Raw genomic sequence first — 15,000 nt, 5'->3', positions numbered from 1 at the left:
TTTCTTCCAATAAGATTGATATTATATCAGATCCAACAGATGAAAGTACATTACTGTCTAGGGATGTGACAATAGGAGAAATTCTTTTATTAGTGATGTGTAACATTTTTGTTTCTTCTTTTTCTTCTTTTCATTAGTTATCTATTTTCTCTTTATCTAGATTATGGAGTATGAGTTTGAGCCAGAGTTGGAGGAAAGCTATCGAATGTCACTAATTAAATCCTTCAAGCGGCAAGTTGATGATGGCTTCTTCCCCTTCATCATTGTGGATTGCATTCACAACAAAGTGAAACACTTTGCTGAGATGGCTACCCATGCCAAAAAGTGTAATTTTGAGGTATGTTTGCAAGTTGTTTTTAAAGTTGTATGTATGGGGTGGATGAGAGTCGAGAGAGAATGTCAGTGAAATGAGAGATGATTAAGGAGTTTGATAGGTGTTTTATATATTTTTGAAGAAGACCTGTTACAGAAAATGTCAGTAAGTATGGAAAGGGTAGCAGTTTTTGTGGAGTCGGATGTGATGCTTTTTATCAATCTTTATATATGGGTTTTGTTTTGTTGATTGGTTAAATGTATGGTTGTGTGTTTATGTCGATAGTTGCCTTTGTATTTACAGAGATGAATGTTGATTTTATGCATGTACTCATACACACCCTTGTTTATTTGCTCAGTTACTAACTTCTATGTTTAATGTTTAAGGTATATATTGGTGAACTAGAGGTAGACCAGAGTATCTGCCACAGAAGAAACACCCATAACCACTCCAGAGAACACATCCAGAACATTATACGCCAGTGGGAGAAGACGCCAGCATCATATACAAGAGTAGATCTGACGCCATTCATTCAAGATGCTGCTATTGAAGAGGTTAGTGATTTCTTCCTCGTCCCCCTTTCTTTCATTAGGAAGAATGATAGATAGTTTCTGGTTTCAGATCATATGAAGTATGTGCTGTAATTGATTTGATGTGCTGTCTGTAAGTGGGTTTCCCTCTTCTGTATATACAGTCGTACATCACTTGCGTTATTTGATATTGGATGTCATTATTTGGATTCAAATGCATAATGTGAACATGGCTAGGTCATACAAGATGCATGTCCTTTATTAGATTTTTTAATATTTTTCTTTGTTTTTGAGAATCAAAACAATTGTCATGTGTGACATGCTGAAATCAAGAGCGATAACATTTTCAGAATTCGTATGTATGTGTTTTTTGATAACGTTTTGTTTAAGTTTCAGTTTTGCTTAACTTCCTTTGTCTTTTGTTGCTGCTATCACATGGTTTTGGTGCATCATAGAAAGAAAATTAAACAGAAAACACTACACAGAATTGGGTGCTGTAGCCTATGAGTTGATAAAAGAGGAGGTTCACATTTAGATGATAGAGAACCATGCTCTACATACAGTAGATATTAAAAATTGAAGAGGTTGTCCAAGTTACAAGAGTAGAGTATTAAGCTGTTAGTAATGGATAGCATGTATATGCTGTGTCCACTATAATTTTAGTTTATTAACCTGTTGGATCTGATTGTGTCACAGAAATCACAGTGCTGAAAATGCAGGCAGTGCTTTACGTAAGTGGCCAATATCCCGGGCATGCGGCACATAGGCCGGGCGCACGCGAGCACTCATGAGCGGTGACAAAACTTTGTGCCTCCCTTTTACAAAGTTATTTTGTGTAAACTTTTTTAGCTTTTCTGCCATTTTCCAATGTCCATATTTGTCTTGTGATGTGCTTTATCCAGATGATAACAGCTTTTTTCCTTGCACAGACTCCATATCATCTCTCTGTGTTGTAAATAACTCAGTGCAAGCCCCCTTTTAAGTGCCAAATGAGTCAAATCACAATCCATGAGGTTTGTGCACTCGTGGCAAGTCTTTTCCAGATTTTTCCATGACAGGAATGTAATGTCACCTGGATTGTTGTTTGTTTGTTTTTTTCAATACATCCTGTGCCACTGGTCATGGCAGCCAAGAGTAGTATCCTGAGCATGGAAATGATGACCTCCCTGGAGCCGGTGCTCTTCCAGTCATGGCTTACGGACACTACATTCCACACTTGTTTATTGATAGAAATAATGTAAAAGCTCCTCCCTAAATGCTAAATGAGTCTGGTCACCCTCCTAGAGGTCTGTGCACTCATGTCGAGTCTTTCTGTCACCCCAGCCCACAGCATAGTTCATGTCACCCTCCCCTCAAGCCAAAGTTTTTCATGACATGATGGTCACGTCATCAAGTTCATAGGGGTTCATAATGTTATGATAATCATATTGTCATATGATAGTAATTTCAATATGAACAACGTTAAAACAAAACGATTTTTCCAAAAAATTAAAAGATTGGCAAAATCAGGTGCTTTTGGAGCCATCTGTGTGAGTCAGAACATTTACAGTGAACAGCGCATGTACCATCAGCCCATGTGTTTTATGTAAGTCACTGTCGATGATAGAAATAGACTTCTCTATTTAGTGCTCATAGTTAAACATAACTTGATGTTGTTTTCTTATAATTATATTAAATTGAGGCTAGTAGAATATTTTCTTGTAATGTATGTTATATATTATTACATAGCTTTAAAAAAATAATAATGAAATTAAAAAATATCATATTGTTGACAAGCCATACTATGGTTTCTGCCTTGAAAGAAGTGCCTATTTCCCAAAAAATCTGTAAATACATTGAAAATCTTCTTTTGATTTGATCCTAATCTAGAAAGTATGAAGGTGAGTATCTAATAAGGCAGTTACATGTACTGAGATGGAATAGGCCAGTGGTATAGTGCTGGGATCACACCCGATCACCCCTTTCTGTCAACTCGGCAGTGAGTGAGTACTAGCATGCTAACATCAGGGTGCAGGGTCAAAGTTGGAGTGGAAAGGAACTAGCCACCCTCCCTCATCATCCTGCGGCTAAGTACACATGTCCCTCTACATCCACTTGGATATGGGACCAGCAATACATGCTTTGGAGAGTTGCAAAGATGGCTTACATTGCATCTCCCACCTCCCTCCAGAGCAGTGGTCCCAGTTAAAAGCTCATAGGCATAGGATTTCAGATAAACCCGCAGAGAAATTGGTCTTTTGTTCTTCATTATTATGCAAAATTTATCTATTTTCTATGTTAAAAAAAAGTTGCTTGATTTTTATTTACATTTGTGCAATCTTGCATACATGCATGTGTGTATAAATACATTACTTTTATATTATGAATACAAAGAAGAGAGACATTTGGAAATTAATTTGGACAGTTATAGTTTGTAGAGACACAGTTATAAGATAGCTGTGCTTTATATATTTACATTTGATGTGCACATGGTGCTGATAGTGTGTAGAAAAAATATGAAATATGGAATATGGCTTTTGAACCATATGGCATCAGGATGAGAAAGGTGGAGTGCAATGAAATAACTAAAAGAAAAAATTATGAACATTTTTCACATAGATGAGGAATAGGCAGGTTTTCTTGGTTTGACAGGAAGAAATTATTGACTTTTGAGCTTTAGAATAGTCAGGAGAATGAATGAAAGGCTCAAGTGTAAATTAATATTTGGATGGTAAGAAAATTGCATTTAATGAGAACAGATTATTAGCCAGATAAGAATTACAGTATAGATGAGAACATATTAGCACATAAAATTAGTAAGAAAGACAAAAGACCTTGCATCTATCATCTGAAACTCATAAGAGATATTGAAATAAAAGAAAATTTCATGTAGATGTAAAGCAATTAACCCTAAAAGGAAGAAAAAGTTCCAAGCTTCATCTGTTCACAGGTTGATAAAAAAAGAACTGTAAAAAGTAGTGGAAAAATGGCAGATAAAACTACTTAAACTTACTTCTACCATGTTTACTATAATGACCTAAGTGTAACAGGGCAATATAATGTATGTCTACAGGATGGGGGAAAAAGCAAGACTAAAAAAATGTATTTGAATAGACTGTAAAAGAAGGTTTTGCTGCCTTTGCCATGGGTAATAGACATATTTATGATGATGGCTGTATATTGTCCTTTAGTGGCTATGGTGCCTATGAGGACATTCATGTATGGATGAGATTGCAACGAAATTTGTATGAGTGAACTGCATTTTATAATTTTATAACTCTGTGAGAATGGGCAGGCATTTTGAAGAACATTTCACATTGTGTTTGATCTCTATTAATTTCTCTTAATTGGCATCAACAGATTGGTAAGTATTAAACATGATGAGCCACTGGTACGATTATCAAGCTTCTTTTAGGCAGATGTATCCCTATACCCCTCCAAAAAAGAGAGAATACTGTACCTCATGCCAACACTAACACACCAAATGTTTCAGGTGGAAATGGAAGATTCCATGGAACCAGCAGCTACAGATAAAGAGAAAAAAGAAGATGTAGAAGATGAAGATGAGTACAAGGAAGCCTTCAAAAAGGTATGTCACTCAGGTGCTGCCCTCGAAAACCATAGAACTGGTAACCATCACAATGTTAGCAAACAATTAAACTCTCCTCAAGTTAAAAATATGGCCTATAACCAGAACAGTTCTTCTGGGAGTGCCAAGAAGCCTGGCTCTGGACAAAGATCCTCTGGAGCAATAGAAAACAGACAGAGTAATTTAAATAAGCGGGTTAATCAACCTGTTTCCCAAAAGTCTAATAGTCTCGTCCAGCAAGGAGTTGGGAAAATAGGTCCTTCACAAAATGAGAATAGTAAAAAGGATAAAGTCCAAGTAAAACCTAGCCAGGGTGATAAAAAACAGGGTGTAGTAAACCCTGCACAAAACAAAGCCAATACTACAAACCAGGGGAACCAGGAGAGCACCTCAGTGAAAAAGGAGCCAGAAAGAAGTGGAAATGTGCCGCAGAAGACAGTTAAGGGTGGGGATAAGAGAAATTCTGTCCAAGTAGGTAGTCAACAGTTAGGTGCTCAGCAGGTAGCAGGTCAGCGAGTTGCAGGTCAAATGGGAGGTATGAGCTGGGCCATAGGGAACCAGTCAGTCAGCTGGGGTGGGCTGGCAAGAGGGTTTAGCTGGAGTGCAGCTAGGTTGAGTGGGGTCAGCTGGGGCATGATGGGGGGTGCTGCTCCAAGAGGAGGAAGGGGAGGTGGGGTTAGCTGGGGCTCAGCTGGAAGAGGTAGGTTGAGTTGAGCCACATTGCATTGGGTTTCAACCTAACAAGGGTATAGGTGCCAGTAACAAGCAAAGGTAACTCATGAAGGTATAATTAGAATTGGAAAAATTAGTGATAGTTGCTAGATGTCTGAAGAGTTCTATTCACTTTTTTTTTCTTTTTTTCCTTCCTTCTTTTTTCATCATCATCATCTCTTGACATTTTCATTTGCATCAGTAAGAATAGGGTATATTTTCAGTATCCAGTAACAAGTTTGTTCAGTTGTGATACTTTAGTATTTGGATTAAATGCTCCTTTACAGGTTTGCAAAAATGCAAAAGCTGACATGTTATAGGTTATTTTAAATAGCACTCAACCATAATTCTTGTTACTGATGAATGCTTAACTTAGTCACTCTGTCATACTTACTGTTAAGATGAAGTGGAGTAAGAGCACCATATATTTTTTCCACTATACAGTATTATCATCATTATTTGCAAGTGATCTCAATGAAAAGCTTTGCTCAAAGTTAAGGGATTGTCAGTTGAAAAGAAAGAAACAATTGATATAAAGAAGGAAAGTCATAGTTATAATTATACTTTATATGTAAGTTATATATATATTTATATATATATGCTTGAAAATGTATGCAAATGTCTGATTGGTATGTTTAATTTATCAGTAAGTATGACATGATGTTATGATTGATTCATAGAATTTTTATACTGAATAAAGATAGAGAAATTGTGCTGGTATTCTGCATAAAAGTGTTTTATTGGTCATTCTTAAATTAACGTATTAGAATTTGACAGCAAACATGTAATTTATGTAACATCTGATAAACAAAATGAAGATGGAACTTGATCTCTCAGATTTGATCTTTCTTGTTGTTCCCTGAGAGGGATCTTCAGTTCTATTTATTGTTTATGTTGTCCTTTGAATATATCGAGTTACAGGTTTGTATTTTCCCCCTTTCTTAAATGCAGAAAACCAAGGAAACTAGTGAGTAGGGTGGAAAAAAAAACGGGTGAAAGCTATTGGAGGTATTGTGATTTAGAGGCAAAAAAGTGGAATGAGATAAGTAGTGGAAAAGTGACTACGGAAAAGCAGGGTCCTTCATATTCTTTCTGTGCTTTGACCATGTAATACCATCAGGAAAAATATTGACTGTACTTTTAATGTTTGTGATGGTTATGTGGCATCATTTTTTATGGGAAATAAACTGGATTCAGGCTACAAAAAATATTTTGGAAATAAGTACTGATTTCCTGTATTTATTAATTTATTTATTATCAAAATGATAATATTATTATTAATATTATTATTTTAATAATGTAATATTTCAGTTTTTGTTTTGGCAAAGAAAATAAGCTTCTTTGTTGATGTACTAGGTATCTCTAGTAAAATGTGATATATTCATTTTTAATGAATGAAAGAGAGATGAAGGTCGAGAGAGGTGAAAGGCAGATATAGATGCAGTATGTTGTTTACATGTCTGCGTGTGCATATGTAAGACTGTACAGTACAGTGCTGCATTAACACTACATGACTATTTACCTTTGACCTGGAAACCATTATTTCTTGCTGTTATATTTTCATTTTTATAAAAAGTCGAGAACAAAGTTGTATTAAACCGCTGTAAATTAATTTGCTTCCAAACGAAGGTACATTTGATATTCATTAGGAAAAGTGAAAAGAAAATTAAGTAATGCAGAAAAGGATAAATTAATACAGCAGCTTTCGTAAAGAAACTGGCATGTGACAGGTAAGGAATCTAAAAGACTGTAGCATAGCTTCGTGAAGGCTAGAAGACCTAAAATTACCAGTTTTTTGTGGTATTTCCAGTCTTTTGAAAAACAGGTAAATGGTCAGGGTGAGAGAGAGTGAGAGTGAGTGTGTGTGTGCATGAGTGTGTAAATGAGAGTGAGTAAGTAGGCAAAAGAGTGAGTGAGTATACAAGAGAGTGAGTGATTGTACAAAAGATTGAGTGAGTGTGGAAGAGCATGAGGGAGTGTGCAAGAGAGTGAGTGTGTGAGTGTGTATGCGTGTGTGTGTGTGTGTGTGTGTGTGCACGCGTGTGCAAGAGAGTGAGTAAGTTAGTGTGTGTGTGAGTGTACAAGAGAGAGAGAGAGAGAGAATGTTTGTGTATGTGTGTGTGTGTTCGTGCATGTGTGCGTGGGTACGAGTGCACGCTTAGAAGATATTCATCTTTGCAAAATAAGGAAGGATTTACCTTGCCTTTGTATATGTGGTAAACAAGGCATGCTACAGATATCAAGAAAAATAGATTTAATGTGTTGACAGATTCATTTCCCTGTACAATTTAAAAGAAAAATAATGAGTACAGTTTAATGAACTGCAGATGGTAGTACAATTTAATGCAGTGCTTATTCATAGAAGATAAATAAAGTGGTGGTATTTATTTTTCTTTAATCTAGTGCCTTTGACAGAGGCAACAAGGAAGCTCCATCTTTTCTAAATGTCTTTATTGCATTTGTGCTTTTAGTCAGTTTTGCTTATTTACAATTATTATTTTTTTTTTTTTTTTAATCTTATTCTTTGTTAGTGTTTTAAATTATTTCTTTTTGGTTTAATAAAAGGAGTATGATTGTTATGCGGAGATTTTTTGTAATCTGATAATAGCAAGAAATACAAATACAAAATAATGGAGAAGATTTGCTTAAAGGTCTAAACACCAGTCCTTGTTTCCATTTGTCAAAATTAGGAATATACTTGTCCATAGAAGCACTCGGTTGCTTAATAAATGCTAGAGTGCTTCCTGTTTTACATGTACAGCCATGGATCATGGGCAGTCGGTATGCGCCAATATGATTTTTTTTCTTTCTTTTTTGTTCTCTTCATTTGATTCTTGTGCTCTTTTCTCTTCTTTCTTATCCTTCTCCTCTCATCTCTCTTTGCTCTTCTTTCTCCATGTTCCTTGATTCATACATATGTGTATATATATATTTTTGTAAGCAGTGTTGAGGAAGCGGTATTGTTTTGAGTGATGTATATAATTTTTTCTTCTTTTCATAGGTTGATTTTGTAGTTTCTTTTATTAATCTATGTTAACAGCAGAATTAGAATTAGGAAAACAATTTGTGATGTCATGTTTTATAGTGTATTGTGGGAGAAGACCATCTTTTCCATGAAATCTGGATGGTACATTTTAAAAAAATAAATGTATATGTTGGAGAAAAAGAGACAGGAACTGCTGATTTTATCCCTGAATCTTTGTGTAGTATTAATTTTTCAGCATACTTGACTTCATTTTATTTTGTTCTATCTCTATTTCAAATGATTATTAGAATTTCTGCCATAAGAAGAATAAAATTACATGCCCCAAAATTTTTGAGAATGTAAATTTGGTGTGGATACATACCTGAAAGTTGTGAAAAGAACAAAAAAATTGAATCTCAGAAAATAAAACATTTCTACAAGATTGAATGTTTCAACCTTGCTTACTAACAATCAAGTGCGGCAAAAAGAAACAGGATACACTCCAACTCTCGCTTAACCAATTTCCAGAGTCCATACCTCATATTGGCATTTAATAGAAGAAGATTATGGCAGCAGCATTCCCACACACACTGGGACACATATCCCTTTTTACCACAATACTTTACCGTAGTGCTACATGACCTTTGATGTCTAGCACATTTATTTGTTTCAACAATTAACTTAGCATACATACCCAGGTTTTTTTGTTTTATGTTTTTCTGTTAGCTGGAACCTAGATTACTTGTAAAGCAGTGATTGCTCGAAGTGGCTTTTACCATGAATTGTCAAGTAAAGTGAAAGATTGATGGTATAATGGAAATTTCTATTAATTCCAGTTCATCTTTAACATCAAGCCACTTGTTATTAATTTGATTGAACTGTTATAAAAGTACAGATGACATATTAAGCTACATTGCATTAGTTGCGACCTTACTTTGATTTTCATTTTAATTCCTTTTGCACACTATAGGTATACATTGATGAAGAAAATGGCTTATATTTGACGTGAATGTTAATGTTTCCGACTCCAAGATGTGAGTCGTGGAATATAAATGTGAGAGTGTGTGTGTTTTTGTGTATGTGAATGTGTGTGTGATTGTAATTGTAATTGAATATGTGTATATATTTATGTATGTGTTTATGAATTTTAACATTTTTTTGAACCTACATGGTACTGTTATACAACTCTTGAAATATTATTCGACTGCTTTTCCAGGTTATTTCGTTAGTATTATTTTCGTTTTTATTATTGTTTTTATTGTATTTTTTTTATTTTTTTAATATTATAATTATCATTGTTTTCATTATAATTAATAGTAGTAGTAGTGATAGCATCATCATTAGTCCTATTAGTATTATTTTTTTGTTGTCATGCTTGTTATTATTATTGGTTATTATTCATGTGAGCAGGAAATTTGGCATCATTTCAATTAATTAAGAATCAAGCCATAGATTTGCATTAATGATTTAAGAAATAGATTACTAAAAAGTCCATGATAAAAAAGGTAAAATGATCAAAAACTGTAGCTCACTTTGTGCCACTGATCTTTCAGAAACTCTTGTGTGTGTGTCTGTGTCTGTTTGTGTGTCTGTGTCTCCAATCGTATACCTGTCTCTGTTTGTCTTGTCTGTCTCATGCGCACATACTTAAGAGTGTCTAGTGCTTAAAGTATGATTTGATGGAAATTATTTACCTACTTTTTGGTAACATTATGGTATTACAAAGTTCACTGAAATGAGTTCAGTGAACCTTTGCTCAAGCAGAGACACTGCCTACACTTTTATATAATACATATTGGTCACGTGTACTAAATATTTTGTTTGTAACCTGCTCTCTGTGCAAATTAAGATTTATAAGATTGATGGCATAAGACTAATGTAAGATTGGATGAAGAGCATGAATAGAATATGGAAAATATATCAAACAAAAGGTTATGGGAAGCATTATATGCAAATGATGCCTCTACATACAAATATAGATGTCTTTTAGGTGAGATGATCAAGGTTTTTCTCTCTTTCACTCTTGCTTTCCTTCTCTATTTGTTCTATATATTGAAGGCCATTATCATTTTAAGAACAAGAATTTTTACTCTACAATATCTTTCCCCTTTGTTTCTCCTCAAATTATCTGCTAGCTGTACTTTACTGGCAAAGTATGGAAAGTACCTTGCCATTAAGAAGCACAACAAACTTCTTTTCTGCTTTTATCACATCTACACCAAAAGGGAATAAAAAGTGAATCATCAGATAACATTATAATGATATAAACAGGTCTGGTAAGCTAGTAGTTTGTCATTATCTGTCAAAGCTTTCTTTTTCAAGTTGATATGAAACCACTTTGGATTGTAACTTCATTGTGAGTGAATCAGATTTTGAGATTAGAATATATATGTGCTTTCACTTCATGAGTCAAGTGTGGGAGTGAAGGAAAGTCAGATGAAGTTACATGTATATCTTCGAAGTTAGATAAGTGAAATTATTTTATGGCTTGATTAGAATGAATGAATGTTGTAAACTTTGAGCACATGTTATTACTTGTTTTAAACAAGTTTCAGGAGTAATTACTTGTTTTGCCTTTGCCATATCTTTATTCTCAGCACTCGCCTTCCCCTATCTGTGACATGCAAATGACACTCCATTTTTATTCTTAATGTCAAGAGATGAATTCTTACATACTGTAAAAATCATTTATTTATTATGTGAGATAACATCAACCAAATGTACAAGCAATGGGTTTTTTTTATGTATAATTCCAAAGAGTGGAGATTTTGACAAAGTCAAATGGCTTGTCTCATTTTAATGTCTTGGTTTCAGAGAGATCACATTTGTGTGATGGAAGATAGTACAGTGGTCTCTGCATTTGCCTGTGTGTATTTTATTATTTTCTGGTTATCTGTTTTATGCAGTTAATATGTCCTTTGGTCTTCTCGTGTCTACTTTTTTCTTGTATCTGTTTGATTGATTTTTTTGTTTGTTCGTTTTTAAATTGCCAGAAAGTTATTTTGAAAATTGCATACTTGCAGAACTAGTTGAAAAGGGTACTCATTTCCAGTTGAGAGAAGCATTATGGAAAAAATTACCTTTATATTTCATTTTGAGTAAATAGTAAATGCTGTAGTAGCACCATAACACAAACTACTTTTACTGAATGTTGGTCTATGGAGACTTTTTTCTAATAAAAAAAATGAACAAAAAAATATGAATAAAAATGGAAATAATATCTGTAACACATGTACCAAAAAGGATTTCGTTTTGTGTGTAAGGGGTATTTAGTGTTTTTCATGTTAAGCAGAGGAAGTGGTGTATAGGTCTTTCAAATAATTTTTCCCCTTAAGTTCTTGGTCTTTCTGTTGGACCAATTTAGTTGATTTCATTCATGTATGTATTTTGTAGACTGTATACACACAAGACTGTATGGTCATCAGTACAAACAACTCCCAACATGGAAAAAAAAAATATAAAGTTAAAAAAAGAGGAAAATATAACTTACTTTGTCTTAACTGTCCAAGGTGGGCATATATATATGTACAGTCAGTATCATAGTAATAGCAGTATAAAGTATTGTCTGAAGGATAATTACCTGGGTTTGTGAGTGTACTGTGAATAGATATTAAATTTAGATTTTTGTTTTGAGGAATAGCGCTCTGGTGTAGAATGTCTTTATTTTGCAAGTTATTCCATAAGAAGACCTTTTTCTTCAATGCAGTTTGTATCTACTATTAGCAGAACTCTAGATTTTTCATCCAAAAAAACGAAACAAAAAAAACGGTAAGTTCACATGTAATGTGAACCAAATTGTAGCTTGTATATTCATAATCATGGCTTTGAGAGTGTGAAACAATTACTCTACATTTCCCGCTGATAAGAGCAAGAAAAAAGGCAGTTTATGCTAGAATACGATGGTGAAAATAATAGAATATTCCAACATATTTCCAAGAGATTAAAAGCAAATACGGGAAATTTAGACTATTGTTCCACAATTAGTATTTAGGTATTTAAAGCAAAATTATGATTAAAAAGGTAAAATTTCAGTCGAGTTTTTAAAAAGATAAAATGAATGTGAAAAGTCTGAATGTAGATTTAAATACTGTTGAAATATGTTGATTTCTTTTTCTCATACACTTAACAAATAAAAGTGTTGATAACTGGTATTTCTTTTCTAACCTTTCATTAGTGATTTGCACAATGTTGTATTGTACAATAGGAATTTCATTGTTCAAGTTTATGGTTTATAGATGGTATAACCCTTACATCATTAAATGGAATCATTCATGGGTGATATTTATATCATGTATATCAGTGTATAATTTATACTGAATGTTGGTAAATCTGGGCTTACAAAGGTGAAGGGTAATCACAATTTTTAGGCTATGACAGTATAATGTCTTATGTACCATTATATGACTTATGTTACATCATGTGACTTGCCATACTAAAAGCACATTATGCTCTGAAATGACACAAGTAATGGAAGCAGCTGATGTTCAACTGACATACTGTAATGTGCAAAGCCAAGTGCAGTGTTTTTGGCTCAGTGTTCTTCATGTTTTCATTGCTCCTTCAGTGTTCATTACCATGAATGTGTATATCATGTGCTTATGAATCATGTGATTTGACATATATCCGCAGGTTTATAATGATTTTATTCGGAGCAAATGGGATACCATGGAAACCCAAGAAGAGAAACTCGGTAAGTTTATAGTCTGTTTCGTAATGTAAAATATTATATTTATCAATGCCATTATTTTTACAATTATTTCTTTTACAACCCATATGCCCATTTTGCAGCAAATTGACCACACTGTTTTTAGTAGGATAAAAGTGACGTAGTTTGTCCAGGATTTGAAGGAAATTCAGATATTTCTTGTGTGTTTGTTAGAAAAGAAATAAGTGTGCTTCTTCAGTACATTTACTGATTGAGATGTAAGTTGTGCCAGGTTGTGATAAGAAGAACTTAGATTGAATAAGGAAAATGGCATGATTAGCTAACTCTAATGATACTTAGTAACCTCCTCAGATAAATAAGATTAGATTGGCTTCCATATTACATTATTTTTACATCAGTCTGGACCCTACATGCAAGCTATAAATTGTACATGGGAGTAATTTACCTTTTGTAGGAAGTGCAGTTCCTGTAGAAATTGTTAGCCCATTGACACCTGAGGTGGATGTCCGCTGTGGTTTTGTTTCATTAGTTTTGCCTACTCAGAAATGGTTTCCGAAGTGCTTGGTTGCCAGTGCTTTGTTGACTAAGCCTATTTGACCCCACCTGCGTAAACCATTCCGATTATTTTAGGAAGAAAAGTTTTTTGTTTTATTTCTGTTATTGTTATTAGCTTTATGATGGTAATCATGACAGCATTGGATATGATAACAGTATTAGAACTAAAACTTTTTTTCCAGAAATTCAAAGAATGTAATAAAGAGATGAGATCAAGTAGATCTATTAAATGACTTCTTGGTGACCAAGTGTGTATGATACCATCTGTGTGGAAGCAAAACAACTAAAACAAAGCCACAGGAATGAATACATGTACCTAGTACCAATGGTTTAAGAATCTGTTAACACAAGAAAATGTTTTATCTACTTTTTCTTTTGATTCTTTCTTGGAATATGACCACTCACAGTAGCCTAGGATACTACAATCTTGAGGGTGACTTCACCTTTCAACCTCTTTCTTTTATTTACTTATTTATATATCTGTTTAGTTTATTATATATATTTCATTACTCTTAAGTAGATATCCAGTGGTGTAAAAAGGTAATAACTCTTCTTTTCTCTCTGCAATCTACAGACAAGCTTGATGGTGTGAGGTCGGCCAAAAAGCGCATGGGGACCGGACAACCCAAGTCTATTGAAGATTGGCTCCAACTCTCTGAAGATTATGATTCAAAAGTAGCACAACCTGGGAAGAAACGGGTATGTAGAATCGAGTATTGGCTCTTTTTAAACTTAGTGATCTCATACCTTTGTTTCATCTCACGTCTCCAAGAGAAGCAGATTTTTTACCTATCTTTTTATTTTCTTCTCTCTCTCTTTTTTTTTTCAGATAAAAACATTTTTTGAATATTAGGTCTCAAACAGAATAATAATTGGCATGTAACAGAAGCGTAAACCACACCCTTTATAATTGCTATTTTCATGGTACGAAGATAAGTTTCATGAGCATTTAATGAAGGTATTATTTTCATTATGGTGTCTGTAAGATGGAATTATACATTTGGGTTCAAATTTATATACCTTTCTCAAAAAAAGAACCTTACAATAAGGCAAAAAATTGAAAATTCAGATGGTAAGATCGGTAACACTACCAGAGTATTAGGGCCGTTGGCTGCTGTGCACTTGGCAGCCTCTGATGTTATCTCTTGATGACATTGGAAACTGTTCACCCTGGAATGATTGTGAGCTAACAGGGATCAGCTTTGGATCATTGCCATCCTTCTCATGAGACCATCTAATATATATTTTTATTTATCCATGGATGCTAGGATTGCCGGATTGTTTTTTTTACATGCACTGCCCATTGTATTCTTTTTTCTCTCTTTCTTTCCTTTTTTGTTATTCTTTTGCTTGTTTCCTTTCTTCTTTTAAATAGTTGGCTCCATAACCACTTAGTCACCAAGGAGTTAACTACAAGCTCTACCTGGCCTCGCTTTTTATCCCAAACTTGGAATTCTGAAGAAAAAACCTTTTATTCCTAAAGCAGACATTTTCATTGTAAAAAAAAAAAAAAAAATTAATGAACAAAACTGATTAAGTAAAATTACAGGGGACATGGGAAGTGTACATACCCTGGCAGCATCAACTCGTTAATAATGGGAGTAATATAGGGCGATTCTGTATTACGTAGCAACGGCGCTTGGCAACAGCAGTGGGGTGAAAACAAATAGCCAAAAGGGCTGGCGGTAATAT

General features: G+C 34.1%; 1 protein-coding gene across 9 annotated transcripts in view; it reads left to right on the top strand.

The window, feature by feature from the left end:
- LOC113810427 (YLP motif-containing protein 1) overlaps positions 1–15,000 on the top strand; it is a 44,055-nt gene that overhangs the window by 26,469 nt on the left and 2,586 nt on the right. For 6 of the 9 annotated variants that reach the window (XM_027362119.2, XM_027362118.2, XM_070115270.1 and 3 more), the window contains 3 exons: positions 161–337; positions 700–867; positions 4,316–5,260. In XM_027362119.2, the coding sequence (XP_027217920.2) occupies positions 161–337; positions 700–867; positions 4,316–5,125 (1,155 nt within the window). In that variant the 3' untranslated portion in view covers positions 5,126–5,260. Of the gene's footprint in view, positions 1–160; positions 338–699; positions 868–4,315; positions 5,261–6,073; positions 6,250–12,716; positions 12,778–13,882; positions 14,008–15,000 lie in introns of those variants that run through there. The other 3 variants (XM_070115271.1, XM_027362121.2, XM_027362122.2) reach the window with 2 other exon arrangements.

The sequence above is a fragment of the Penaeus vannamei genome, chromosome 37 (assembly GCF_042767895.1).
Source record: "Penaeus vannamei isolate JL-2024 chromosome 37, ASM4276789v1, whole genome shotgun sequence".
Taxonomy (NCBI): domain Eukaryota; kingdom Metazoa; phylum Arthropoda; class Malacostraca; order Decapoda; family Penaeidae; genus Penaeus; species Penaeus vannamei.
Note: the sequence above shows the minus strand (reverse complement) of the source record. Positions and strands in the feature narration are given on the sequence as shown.